The following is a 14,393-nucleotide window of genomic DNA, read 5'->3' as shown; positions in this document are numbered from 1 at the left end:
TCACATCGAGGCATGCATCTCCTCGCCTGGCCTCTCATGACTGTGGGAATGCTGCAACAGTTGTAAATGTGAAAAATGGTCATAAGTCACTTTTTTCAGTGCCGTTGTAACTTTGAAGGGTTACTCCACACAAGCAAAGCACCAGCAAAGGAGGGGGGAAAAACTCCAGAGACGTTCCAGAGACAGGAAGTCTAGTCCTGCCAAGAATGTAATAAGGGATAACGGAGAGGCAGTTTCTGTAAGCAACACCAGAATGTTTCCTTCCTGCCTTCCTTACAGGATTAGGCCGGTAATTTTTTCTAACAACCGGTTCTCCCAACTGCTTAGAATGTTAGCAACCGGTTCTAGCAAATAGGTGAGAACCTGGAGAATCCCAGCCCTGGTAAACTGGTATGCAACTCATTTGACAACTGCCTTACTTAGCAATGGAAATTTTGGATTCAATTGTGGTCATAAGTCGAGGATTATCTGTATTCATCCCTCAGTTCAGGATGTTGCTTTGTATGTTTTCTCTTGACTTAAGTTTTCTTCTTTTTCTTTATATTATAGGTGAAAATAAAAGTGGGAGTGGGAAAGGAAAAGTTTCCCTTCTTAAGACCTACATTTCTCCATGGGAAAGAGCCATAGGCATTACTCCACAAGAGAAAAGTGAATTCAACATTGATCTCATGTCTTATGGCACCAAAGCAGACCTCTGTCATTATAAATCTTTCAATAGGTGAGGGAAAATGCTTACAAAAGTGGTGGGACTGGCAGTAGATAGGAAATATGAGGGTCAATGAGATATATAAATATGTTGATTGTCCTGGCATTTCAGCTTATTGATCAGGAGCGCTTTCTTTCTAACTAATGAGGAGGCGTGAATGGAACACATTCTCATGCCGTGTTGTTGTTTGCAGAAAAAAGGCAAATCTTTCATGAGCCAGGAAATGGAACTTGTATGAGAGGAACCATCATTGCTCAGACTTAATTGTATCATAACATGTTCATAACCAAGCTGTATTCCATGGCCTTGTAGAATCTGTTGACAGAAGGGCAGTAGAAAAATGTCTCGAATTTAAATCCTGGAAAACAGATGCACAACAGGCTTTGGTCGCTGTGTCTTGCAGCAGACAGTTATTTTATGTGAATATAGTTCATTTAAATCTGCAGGAAATAAACTAATCAAGCAGTGTCACATTTGCAAGATTTCTGCTAAAAAGCAATTTCCTGAATAGGGTATTTAAGTGTCTGTAGAAAAGAGACTACCTGCTCTGCCTCATGTGAAGTTTGATAGCAGGATCTCCAAGCACTACAGGAGGAGAGCCTGCATCTGGGCATCAATAATTAAGCCATGGCTACCTACCCTCTAGGGATGGGTCTAGGACAACTCACCATGGCCAACTCTCCATGGGACAATTCAATGCTTTTGTCATATTAGCTAATACGATGCCATATTAGTATCAGAAACTTCCATGCTGCCAGCTGTATTGTTTCATTCAGTTAATTTGAGTATTGGTGACCATGTTTTCATCAAAATTATTATAACTCTTGTATTTCTGGATTGATTTTATTTATTTTATTAGTATTGGCCACAGTTCCATTGAAATTAATTTAACTTTTGTATTTGTTGAATTGTCCCACAGTGAGTTGGCCTATTCTGTTAGGGACTCAGTTGTCTGTTAATCAAGTTATCAGTACTTTGCTTTAGCATCAGAACCAAATGGCAATCCAATTAGAGTGAGGTGGTAAACCAGCAGCTTCAGGACTAGTCCAGTTCTACCAACTATTGCTGAAGCAGCTGCAGCCAGTGCTACTTTTCCAAAGCCAAATATCTGTTTCCCTGTCTGATAAATATGATGGGAATCCCAGCAAATTTACTATCTTCTGCGCTCAACGGGAACTGTACCTGCCTTAGACCTGAACATTTCCCCATTGACCTCAAATAGGTTTATCATATACTTGAGGGTAATGAACAGCCCATACCTGAGACTACAACATTATTTCCATTTTCTCTGGGGAATTAATGCTGCTTGGATTTCCTTAAGGTTACGTTAGGTTAGTGATTCACACCAAAGACTCCTACAAGAGCTCTGCTGACCTGCATCATTAGAAAGGATCCTGTCACTGCTGCTGCAAATCATGTCTGGTTTTCTACCGTGTTTCTCATATAATAAGGCCGGGTCTTATTTTATTTTTTTGAGCCCCGAAAAAATGGCTAGGCCGTCTTTTTGGGGGTGACTTAATTCCCCCCCCCTTGCATCTTCGGGCGGGCTGGCAGCGATGGCTTGGATGTTGACCTCGGCATTGGTGGGGCACTTCATATCGGGTTCAACGCAGGCAGCACCATATCTGGGTGTGCAACAAAAGTACTTCCTAACGGCAAGCCCCCACCACCATTCCCCCCCCCCATTTCGCATGTTTTAATATAGGCCTTAATTTGGGGGGAGGGGCTTAATTTCATTTTATGCCTATAAAACATGCTGGGACTTCCTATTGGGGGAAGCCATATTGTTGGAGAAACAGGATATCAGTTTTCTCACCTCCACACAGACTAAGAAGCTGGATGTCAGCTTTACACTTGGACCATTCCCTGGAAAAGCAGATCAACCATATGGTCTTCCAACCAACCTGAAAATACATGCCAACCTTCCCTCATTCCTTCCTAAAACTCCCCCGGTGTCCCTGTATAGCTTTGTCCTGTTCCCACATCTTGTTGTGGGAATTCAACATGGAATGTATTTCAAATTCTTAGCACCCAAGACATAGGCTATACAGTAATATTTGATAGCAAATAATAAATCCATTCCTAGAGTCCTCATCTTCTAGCACACGAGTGTCAAACTCGTCATGTCATGTTGCCTTCACACGACATTTTGCAACATTTTTCTCATTTGTGGAGCTGGGGTGGCCATGGCCAGTGTGTGACACTGCTGTTCTAGCACATGGAGTTAACAATTGGCCAAGAAGAAAATAATTTTTTAGCCTAATTCCTACTCATTCTCTCTGCAAGTGGACAGTGGCTGTTAATTACTAGAATTATTAGAATAACTAAGTATAATAGATCTACTAAAACTAATAGAACGAAGTATAATAGTTAGAATAACTATGTATAATAGATCTGACATACGAGGCTGTAAATCTTCTGCAGATCTTATATATAGAAATATATAGAAAAGATATAAAGAATCAACCAAAAGAACAGTGGAGGATACTTGGGAAACATGTGAATCTGAGGAAATGTATGCGCGAGAATATGTGAGGGCATTTAATATGTTTTGGATACTAGTGATAGAACAACATAGAAAAATCTGGATTATAAAGGACTGCTTTTCTTCAGTTATCAGAAAACAAAATTTTATTGCACTTAATACAATGTTACTAAGCCCAATTTCCCTGAACAAGATCCTATTCAACCCAAATTAATTCCTATCAAAGAAGGTGCCTTAAAATTTAATCAGAATTTGTCTTGTTATTTCAAATGTCAGGAATCAGGCGCCATATAAATTTAATAAATTATTATTTTTCTATTTCAGCATAGTGAAATATAAAAAATACATTGCCTCATAACTGTTGAAATCTTGTTTTACATTGAGAGCTTTAATGCCTGGCTTCCTCTAACTTGGTTTCTAATTAAGATGTACTTGTGTGCCAATCATCATCAAAGCTATTCTGAATCAGCTAGGAAGTAATCAGAGGCAGAAGCTGCAATGAGGATAGTTTTCATTAAAGATACAGTAGTCCTGAAATTATTCTGTTTGGTCACATTATGTTGATAAGTGAATCCTACAATTATATTTTAAATGGAGAGGATACCACAGTTGTAGTGGTCTAGAAAAAAAGGCATTAGGATAACATATACTGGAATGTTGTCAATTGAACACTTGTAAAAAGTGAGTTATTGATACTGAAGCAATCTTGCTTAGTTTTTTTAATCACTGTGTATTCTTTACTTCAGTAATAATAATCAAAAGGCAGGCACCTGTCACATAACACCCCAGATTTAACAATTGTTGATAAGGAAGACAAAAAAATCTGGATAGTGGATAGTGACAGCAGAATAGAAGAGAAAGAACTGGAGAAGATAACAAAATACAAAGACCTGAAAACAAAAGTAGAATGGCTGTGGCAAAAGAAAGCAAAGGTAGTACCAATAGTAATAGGTGCCTTGGGTACAATTCCAAAACAACTGGAGCATCACTTGAACACCATTGGCATTGACAGATTCACCATCAGTCAATTGCAAAAGTTGGCTATATCAGGACAGCTTACATCCTGTGACAATACCTGTAACATCATCAAACATCCACATCTGCCTATCCCAGATTCTTGGGAAGGATTTGATAGGGGGACAAAAATGCCAAATCCAGTATGGATAACTGGCTGACTGCAACGAACAATAACTAGCAATAATGGTGCATTGGAATAGCTGCAAGAAATACTATTTGCCTGCAAGCAAGAACTGGTGGGACCATAAACTATACAAAGTAATAGAAAATGAAGAAGTTAAAGTGCTCTGGGACTTCAGAATTGAAACCAAAAAGCATTTGCCACATTACACCCTAGACTTAACAATTGTCAGTAAGAAGGACAAGGTAGTTGGAATAGTGGAAGTTGCCATTCCTAGAAATAGCAGAAGACAAGAAAAGAGAAAGAATTAGGAAAAAAATATCACAAAATAAAAGACCTGACTGTGACAAAAGAAAGCAAAGATATTATAAAGAGTAATAGGCTCCTTGGATGCAATCCCAAAACATCTGGAACATCACTTGAACTCCATCAGCATTGACATTTCCAATTCTTGGAAGCTTAGCTTAGACATATCAACCCTCAATTGGCACATAGAGATAAACAGAATCTACATACCGTTCAAAAGAGATAATCAAAAAGCCAAAAAGGACTAAATCATCTCCTCATCAGCAATCAACACCCAGATGAGCAGAGATCAATACCAAATTTTATAAAATAAGAGATCAACACTAACATCAAATGTTATAAAATGAAATAAAATTAAAAACTACCAACTCAGACAAATAAGCCAACAGACAACAGCCAAGACTACTTCCACCAACACTAAAAGGGGAAGCCACTAGTATACAAAATAAAAGCAATAGCAATAGCAGTTAGACTTATATATTGCTCCATAGTGCTTTACAGCACTCTTGGAGTGGATTACAATGTCAGCATATTGCCCCTAACAATTTGGGCCCTCCTTTTACCAATCTCAGAGGGCTGAGTCAACCTTGAGTCCCATCAGGATTGAACTCCAGGCTGTGGGCAGAGTTTGCCTGCAATGCTGCATTCTCACCACTACACCACCAGGGCAGTATAATGTATACTTACTCCCTTCTAGCACTGATGATGTTAACAAATTTGGTAATAAAACACCTACAAGAAAACAACCAAGTCAGAGTTGCATCAAGAATGCCACTCAGTCCACTGCAAAAGGCAGCTCTATTTGGATAATTTACATCCAGCACCAGTAGCTTTAGTATCATCAACCCGCAACATCTCCCTATCCCAGCTCCCTGAGAAGGGCTTGATAGGGACAGAAATGCCAATCCAATCTAAACATCTGGCTGTATGAGGGACCATAATAATATTAGAGCATCTACCTATCCCATATGTTTGGAAAGGGATTATAAGTGGATAAAATGCCAAATCCAGCATAAACATTTGGCTGATGTGCAATCAACCAATATAATTTAAACTAGGGCATAATCTAGTACAGCTTTGAAAATGTTTTATTAATTACATATGTAATCAAAAATCTTTTTTTAAAAAATGGCCACCAGCATGTTTCTACACAAAGTGATAGTGATAGATTGATAGATTACTGATATTCAAAAATAAAATTGCCAAGCTACAAACTGATGCTTGTTTGTATTGACCAACTGTTTTTACATTGAACCAGCATTACTGGATAGCTGATAATGATTTTGAATCAGCCACATTTTGCTTTTAAATAATTTTCTTAGAATTTAATGTGCCTTATACAATCTACAATGTAAATGACATATGTTATATATACCTGATTATCATCTCAATATACTGTATTTCTACACATTTCCATACAACATTTATGACAGGGGATTTTGTCTGTCCATTTATTTATTTAGATTTTCTGAAGTGCACTCTTTTTTGTGAGAGAGAAATGGACCTGGTTGCTTAGAAATAGAACTAAGAATAGTTATTAATACAGGACTGGATTGATTGGGTTTGTCAAAGGAACATGTGTAGCTAAAATCTGTTGATCTACTGAATTGGTGGGAAAATACTATAACATCTATAAACCCTGATGGTTGATTCTACTTTTCTCTAGAACTGCAATGCCATATGGGGGATATGAGAAGGCAGTCAAATTGATGACCTTCCAAATGCCTGAATTTGACGTTGGCCCTTTGGTACCTGAGCCTCTTATTGTGTATAATCAAGAAGTCTCCAATCGACCCTCCTTTAACAGAACCCCAGTACCCTGGCTGGGGTCAGGAGAACCAACTGAATACAACATTGAGGTGAATGTACCACCGGCAGGTGAAACAGAAGAATTATAGAAATCCCCTTTCCTCTCATTAATCTGTTCATTTGCATGTCTGTATTAAGGAGATGAACATGCAGAAATTTCTCAACTTTGCCCTAAGGACAACCACAATCTAATGCATTTTTGCTGTGGTATTGATCCACATTGGAGTTTGAAAACAAAGCACTAAAATAGTGAGGGAGAGAGAGAGTCTTTTTATTTGCACTCCAAAGCATAAATACAAACCCTGTTATACTTAATTCTTCCGGTCTGCTCCGTCCCAATTTTGTTCCATTGTTTTGTCATTTGGCAAAATGAATAAAGCATCTACAAAGATAGACGACAATGTGATATTTCTTCCTTAGTTCTATGGGTTCTGTCTATGACATGATCTTCCCTTGATTGATTTCCATTCAGGAAACAGCAGGAATCAGGAACTTTATTAAGAAACGGAGAGCCAGATTGTGCTGTGATTTTGGTGCTGCCCTAGAAACTAGGAGACAGTGACTTCTAGTCTCACTTTAGGCATAAAAACTGCCTGGGTGACTTCAACTCAGTCTTAGCCCAACCCACCTCACAGGGTTGTTGTTGTGGGGAAAGTAAGAAGAGGAAGGAGTACTGTATTATGTTTGATGACTTGAGTTACTTAGAAAATAATAAAGACAGGATAAAAAAATTCACGAATACATAAAATAAGCTTGAAGAACTTGTTAAAATGAATGATAATCTCATGTTAACAATCTAATATGACAGCTTAGGCCTGCTACAAATTAAAGAGTTCATAATTGACTCCACTATAATATGCTAAATGAAACTTGTCCTGTGTTTAATTTTGTAATGTATTTCTTAGCACTGAATATGAAATGTGTATTGGTTAGTTCAGTGTCTGGGATTGACCTGTAAACTCCTTCTCTGAAGATTTCATATATAGTACCTATACTGGATATATTGATTTATGACCAATCAGCAGCTGCATTTCAGTGCACAAATCTGGATGATTATTATATGCCAGCCTAAACATTCCAAAGTATCTATTTTTTTTGCTGTTAGCTGACAGCTAGCCTGTAAAATCGTAGTTAAGTGAAATTTTTAAAAATTCAATCATTCAGGAAAGAATGGGAAAGAAAAACAATCAAGAAATCCTGAGTGCAACCACAGAATTGTCCATACCAATTGGAGAGGACTTCCCTATGGTAGATGACACTGGGCAGGGCTAGAATTTCTAATGACAAATCTATCAATCACGAACCTTGAAATGTTGTTCATTATGGACATCAATCCAGCATAAACCTATTAAGGACACACTATGGGGCAGAAAGATTTAGATTGGTATTTCTTCCCAGCTTCGTATCAAGATATAATAAAGCAACTATCTAAATATGGCTACAGTTGGTGTCTATGCACCTGTCTTCTGATAATTATTAGTGCGATATCTTGGTTCCAGGCAAGGAGCTCACTCTTGGCTCTTATGTGCAAAAAACAAACAAACATGTCCAAACATACAATCCTTTTGTAGGAGCAAATCTTTCCCACTTCTTCTTAGGAAAAAAAACCCCTGAATTTAGAAGGGTAATATGCGAATGATCGCTTCTAGTTTAACTGTTTATTGGGACTGTGTCTTTGAAAATCAATTACCTGGTACAGTTCTGTGGCATTCCAAAGACTGGTTTGGGAAAAAAAATTTCATTCCATCTGAAGATGACAAGATGAATAGCTTTTCTAAATGTTCCTTTTTAAAAAGGCCAATTGTGCCTGCTTTTTTGGCTCTTTGTTTGGAACTCATTTGCTTCCAGATGCAATTTAAAGTGTTGATTATTACCTATAAAGACTGCATGGCATAGGTTCAGGTTCCATGAGGAATCATCTCACCCCAATGGGACAACTCACACCACTCACGGCGTCCAAGAAGGCATGTTGCGGATCCCATCAGTGATGGAATTCTGGCTGGCGGGGTCCAGGAGGAGCCCTGGCTCTTTGGAGCATTTTGCTCCCCAAGAGGAGATGGGATCCCACCCTCCTGACTATCCACAAGGTGTGAAGACTTGACTCTGCCAGCTGGCTTGGGGCTCCAAGGGGGAGTATTATGCTGGAGATGATTGATGGACTAATAAGAGATCCCACCTCCCTCCCATGCATATTGCATCCTCGCCTCCCAACTTTTACTTACAATTTTATACATTTTAATGTTGTAAGCTGCCCAGAGTCAGGTTGCGGTGAAATGGACAGCAAACAAATTAAATAAATAAATGTGCAAAAAGAATCCTTGCTAAGAAAACCATTCCTGCTTATCATGGAATTTATCTCACAGTAGGAAGCACCCTAATAAATAGTATAGGAACCATGCATTTGATGAAAGTGGTAGAGGTATGCATGCTTCAGGAGGAAGAATATATAACCACATGCAAGTCCAACACTTCTCTAATGTCAGCTTTCTGGCTGGGCCTGAAAAAAGTTATCTACTTAAGAGTCATATTAACATATTTTAGTAATACAGTAAAGTAACTTTAGTAAAGTAATAAACATAAATATATACCGTGTTTCTCACATAATAAGGCCGGGCCTTATTTTTTTTTGACCCCCGAAAAAACGGCTAGGATGTCTTTTCGGGGGGTGACTTAATTCTTCCCCCTTGCATCCTCGGGTGGGTGGGCAGGTGGCGACAGCTTGGATATTCGGGAGACCTTCGGGTTCGGGCCACCGTTGCTTTCCCTTCTCCCTTGCTGCCGCGGCGTTTGGCAGGATGAGCGGAGGGTCCGGCGGGGAGGCGCTCGCTGCCCGCCAGGGCCGCACCAGAGCCGTAAGGGCTGGGCAAAGCTGGGAAAGTGAGCCGCGGGTGTGTGCGTGCCTCCTCCTGCCCCTCGTTCCCAAATCTCGCCCGGGCTGGCGGGCGCTAACCTCGCTCGTTCTCCCCGCGTCGGGCTACGGGTGGTGGCTGTTTCCGCTGCGAGCGGCTCAGACCCGCTGCTGCTGCTCCGCAGCCGCCCGCCTGGCCTTTCTTTGAGGTGGAAGAGCTCGCTGGGCTGAAGGGAGCGGCGCGTCAGAGGCGCGCAGCGTAGGGAGGTCGGGGAGGAACGGAAGAGGCCCTGGGAGATTAGCCTCCCCACGTGGGGTTGGGCTGCCCTCTCGGGCAGGGAGGCTTTGTAAAATAATTCGCTTTACCTTGAAAGCAAAGGGAAGGCGGGAGCGCCTGAAGCCAAGTGTCTCCTCAGGGCTCCGGTTGCAGGGAGGAGCCCTGACTGGCCGCACGTGGCTGCGCCAAACGCCGCGGCAGCAAGGGAGAAGGGAGAAGCAACGGTGGAAGGTCTCCAGATATGAAGTGCCCCACCAACGCAGGCAGCATCATATCCGGGCATGCAAGAAAAGTACTTACTAACGGCAAGCCCTCCCCCCCCCGCTCTCCCCCCCCATTTCGCATGTTTAATATGGGGCTTAATTTGGGGGGAGGGGCTTAATTTGATTTTATGCCAATAAAACATGGTGGGGCTTCCTATTGGTGGAGGCCGTATTGTTGGAGAAACACGGTAGATAATCGTTGACCTGAGACCGGCCACTTGGTGATGATGGTGAGTCTGGAGGCTAGATGGAGGTCTTTAGGAAGAGGTGGGACAGCCATTTGGCCGTGGTGGTAAAGGGTTTCCTGCCTTGGGCAGGGGGTTGGACTAGAATAGGTACCTTCCAAGGTACTTTCCAGCCCTAGGATTCTATGATTCAACTACAAAACAGCACCTAACAGCAATAATATATTTGTTCATTTGTGAAGTGTTTCTTCCGCATCATTTTTAAAGCACACACAAGCCCAGTAGATCATAGTATGCTACCCAAAGTCATATTAAAAATTGGGCCAAAGTAAATGAAAGGTATTGACAAGGAGAGTTTTAAAGTCAAGCTTTTAAAACATTAGAGGATGATTACAAGAGATTTGAAAAAGAGTTACAGAAAAAAAGGATATTAAATTAAAAATGGACATAATTAAACATAAAATGGGGCTAATGGAAAAGGAGGAACTAGCACAAAAAATTAGAGGTGCTAAACAGATCTATTTCGAAGATGCAAATAAACCAGGTAGATGGTTAGTATACAAATTGAAAAAAAGAGAGAGAATCAGGAAAAATAATGCAAGTAATAGATGACCAAGGGCAAGTTTGCTATGGAAATAAAAAGAAAAAAATTATACGAGATTATGGAAAATTGTATGAACAAGAGAATATAGAGAAGGAAAGAGTTAAACAATACCTGCAGGAAGTGAATTTACCCCAGATACCTAAAGATACTGAAATGATGCTAGAAAGCAACATAATGATGATGGAGTTAACTGAAGCACTTAAAAAACAAAACAATGGAAAGGCACCAGGTCCAGATGGACCCCCAGCAGAATTTTATAAGACTTTACAGGAATCGTTGAATCTTCCATTGTTAGAAGTTATGAATGAAGTCATGTTAAACCCAAATTGTGGTCAGAAGCATATATTACACTTGTCCCAAAGGAGGACGCCGACCCACAACAAATTAAGAACGATAGACCTATTTCCCTGCTAAACTCAGACTATAAAATCTTCACTAAAATATTGGCAGAAAGATTTAAAAGATATTTGAATAACTTTATTCATCCTGATCAAAATGGATTTCTGCCAAAGAGACAAATTAAAGATAATATGAGAATCATTCTGGACACTTTGGAATACTACGAGGCACACCCTGAAAAACAAATGGCTTTGATATTTTTAGATGCACAGAAAGCCTTTGACAATGTGAATTGGCGATTTGTTATTACAGCTGGAGCATGATGGGCTTTGGTAAGAAATTTATTCAAGCCATAGAAGCTATGTATCACAAACAAACAGCAAACTTAATGATAGAGGGGGAACTGACAGATTCTATTGACATAAGGAAAGGGACAAGACAAGGCTGCCCACTGTCACCTCTGTTGTTTGTGTTAACTTTAGAAGTGTTAAATAGAAATATTAGAGAAGAAAAAGATGTAAAAGGAATGAAAATTAAAAAGGAAGAATTTAAACTGCAAGCATTTGCAGATGATCTGGTTTTTATTCTAGAGGATCCATTAGAAACAGCACTTAAATTAATAGAGAAGATAGAGGAATATGGAAAAGTATTTGGTTTGAAAATAAATAAAGATAAAATGAAGATTTTGACAAAGAATATGTTAATAAGACAAAAGGAAGAATTGGCGGATGTTTTGAAGATCCAGGTCACAAATAAGGTTAAGTATTTGGGGATACATTTGACAGCAAGATGTAGTACACTTAAAGAGAATAACTATCTTAAACTCAAACAACAGATTGTGACAGATTTGGCAAAATGGGAAAACTTACAATTATCACTAATAGGGAGAATATCAACAATTAAGATATTACCTTGAATTTTATATTTATTCCAGACAATTCCAATTAGGTTAGGGAAAGATTACTTTGAAGATTTAAATAAAATAGTGTTGAAGTATATTTGGCAGGGAAAGAAAGCGAGAATAAAATTAAAACTGTTGCAAGATCCCAGAACAAGAGGAGGATTTGGCCTACCTAATTGCGAGTTATATTATCAGGCAATAAACTTGATGTGGGTCAAGGAATGGATAACACTAAGAAATACTAGATTATTGACATGAGAAAGACATGATTTGTTGTTGGGATGGCAACGCCTTCTTATGGTACAAGGGAACCAAAACACAGGGGTATTTTAGAAGACATTATATATGAGAGGCTTTGTTATTAAACTGGGAGAAGATTAAAAAGCAATATTACTTAAAAATTCTAGTCTGGTTATTGACTATTGAAACATTTTTTTATCAAATAACATATAAAAAGGAACAAACAGTTAGATATGGTGAAATATTGAATGGAAAGGGTGAACTTAAATCTATGCAAGAACTAGAACAAGGTATAAGGATGAATTGGTTTTCATATGTGCAAATACACTCTTGATATGACAAAGATTTTAAAACAGAAGGTTTCTATGATAAACTGACTGACAGATAAAATTTTGACAGGTACTGATGAAAAGGTGATTAAAAAACTATATGGACATTTATTAGAGGTTAAGCTAGAAGAGGAACAAGTTAAAGAAACAATGATAGCTTGGGGGGAAATTTTGGATATGGGATTTATTTAGAGAAATGGCAAAAATTGTGGTCTCAAAATTATAAAATGACAATGTCAACAGCATATAAAGAAAATTTGTATAAGATGCTTTACAGGTGGCACTTACCCCCAACAAGAATAGCAAGAATGTTTAAGAATAATTCTGAAAAATGTTGGAAATGTCATCAGATACCGGGTTCATATTACCATATGTGGTGGACGTGTGCAGAAGATATTGGACTAAAATCCACACATGGTTGGAAAAAATGACAAAGAAACACATAGACTTGAAACCAGAGATATTTTTATTGGGGATTTTATCGGAAATATATAGTAGGGAATTGAAATATTTGATTGTAAATATATTAACAGCGGCTAGGATTATATTTGCTAAAAATTGGGAAAATGAGATACCAAAGCAGGAGGAAGTTATCAAGAAAATAATGGAATGTGCTGAAATGAGTAAATTGACATTTGAAATTAGAGAACAAGAAGATAAACAATTTTATAAGATATGGGATTTATTTTATCAATGGTTAGAAACAAAAATATGGAAATGAAATATGTTAGAGAATGTAACAATATAAGGATAATAGAATTATACAGAATATAATATAAAGATGTATTACTATTGGATGGATTTAGGCTGATAATATTAGTTGTTATACTATAAATTTAAAATTTTGAATATCTCGCATAAAATGAAAGAATAAGTTTCATCAAATAAATGATTAAACAATGATAATAATGTATACATATATATTAGACTGATAATATGAGAATTTATACAAACAATTGTAAGTGAGGACTATGGAGAGGATGCACAAAAAAACCAACCGACACACTGTATGTAACTGGAAGATGGTTTTATGTTTTGTTTGTGTATGTTTGTCCAAAAATAAAAAAATCTTTTTTTAAAAAAGGATAGTTTTATGAGAAGCAGAAGACATTGTGATATCTTTTTAAAGTGATATTTTTAAACATTTTCTTGGTAGCGTGGACTACCATTGGATTGAGAAAAAAATAGGATTCAAGTCTGCCACTAGGCGACAAGTCTCTTTACTAATGTGCTGCAGATTTATTTATTTTTATTTATTTTATTTATTTGATTTGCCAATTGTTTACAAGATAATAAGTATAAGTGTATACATAGTTGTGAATACATGAAATGGGTACATATAAGAAAAATAAAAGAAGAATAAGAGAAACAATAGGACAGGGACGGTAGGCATGTTGGTGCGCTTATGCACGCCCCCTATTTGACTTGCAAATGAGACAATCAAAAAAACAATCTTGTGAAGATGTAATCATCTTCACTCCAACAGTGAAGGTGATTTCTTAGGCCCTAAAAACCTCCAAATACTTCAAATTATTGGGTTCAAATCAACAAATGCATTGTGAATCTCATGTGATAGAGCAACAGATCAGGATATGACTGCTACATGAAACACATATTGACAAACGCTTATTTTGGCAATACAAAGGCCCATGTGTATCCTTTTATCAGGCTTCATATGAGTTTGAAAGCCCCAAGCTATTGCCGCTTTTGAAAAAAAGCATTCTTTTCCAAAAGGAGCTGTTGGGCATAAAATAATCTGAGTACTGAGATGTGGTGATCAGTTTTAGGGCTATTGGGAGCTTTTTGGTGAAATAGTCATATGGTACCTCTTTTGGGGGTTACTTTATGGGCATCTCATTGGGAATGCATGAAACAGATATTATTATAGTTCTAAGAAATTTGCTTGCTCTGAGATGATAAGTTTATTTGTTCATGGTTTGTAGTTAGAGATCAACTATTGTTG

General features: G+C 38.2%; 1 protein-coding gene and 2 long non-coding RNA genes across 4 annotated transcripts in view; 2 read left to right on the top strand and 1 right to left on the bottom strand.

The window, feature by feature from the left end:
- Nucleotides 1-6,837, top strand: part of MYOZ1 (myozenin 1) — a 36,618-nt gene extending 29,781 nt beyond the window's left edge. For both annotated transcript variants that reach the window (XM_026674259.2, XM_026674256.2), the window contains 2 exons: nucleotides 550-718; nucleotides 6,302-6,837. In XM_026674259.2, coding sequence (XP_026530044.1) covers nucleotides 550-718; nucleotides 6,302-6,533 — 401 coding nt within the window. In that variant the 3' untranslated portion in view covers nucleotides 6,534-6,837. The remainder of the gene's footprint in view (nucleotides 1-549; nucleotides 719-6,301) is intronic.
- The window catches only part of LOC148130779 (uncharacterized), a 201,150-nt gene that overhangs the window by 36,941 nt on the left and 149,816 nt on the right, over nucleotides 1-14,393 (bottom strand). The window lies entirely within an intron of this gene.
- LOC148130780 (uncharacterized) lies at nucleotides 1,954-2,643 on the top strand. The gene is made up of 3 exons (XR_015749302.1): nucleotides 1,954-2,037; nucleotides 2,071-2,140; nucleotides 2,514-2,643. It is a non-coding gene; the product is annotated as an uncharacterized LOC148130780 (long non-coding RNA).

Source organism: Notechis scutatus, chromosome 4 (genome assembly GCF_049901735.1).
Source record: "Notechis scutatus isolate UNSWTSFEM ecotype Mainland chromosome 4, rNotScu1.2, whole genome shotgun sequence".
Taxonomy (NCBI): Eukaryota; Metazoa; Chordata; class Lepidosauria; order Squamata; family Elapidae; genus Notechis; species Notechis scutatus.
The sequence above is the reverse complement of the archived record's forward strand: the minus strand, read 5'-3'. Positions and strand labels throughout refer to the sequence as shown.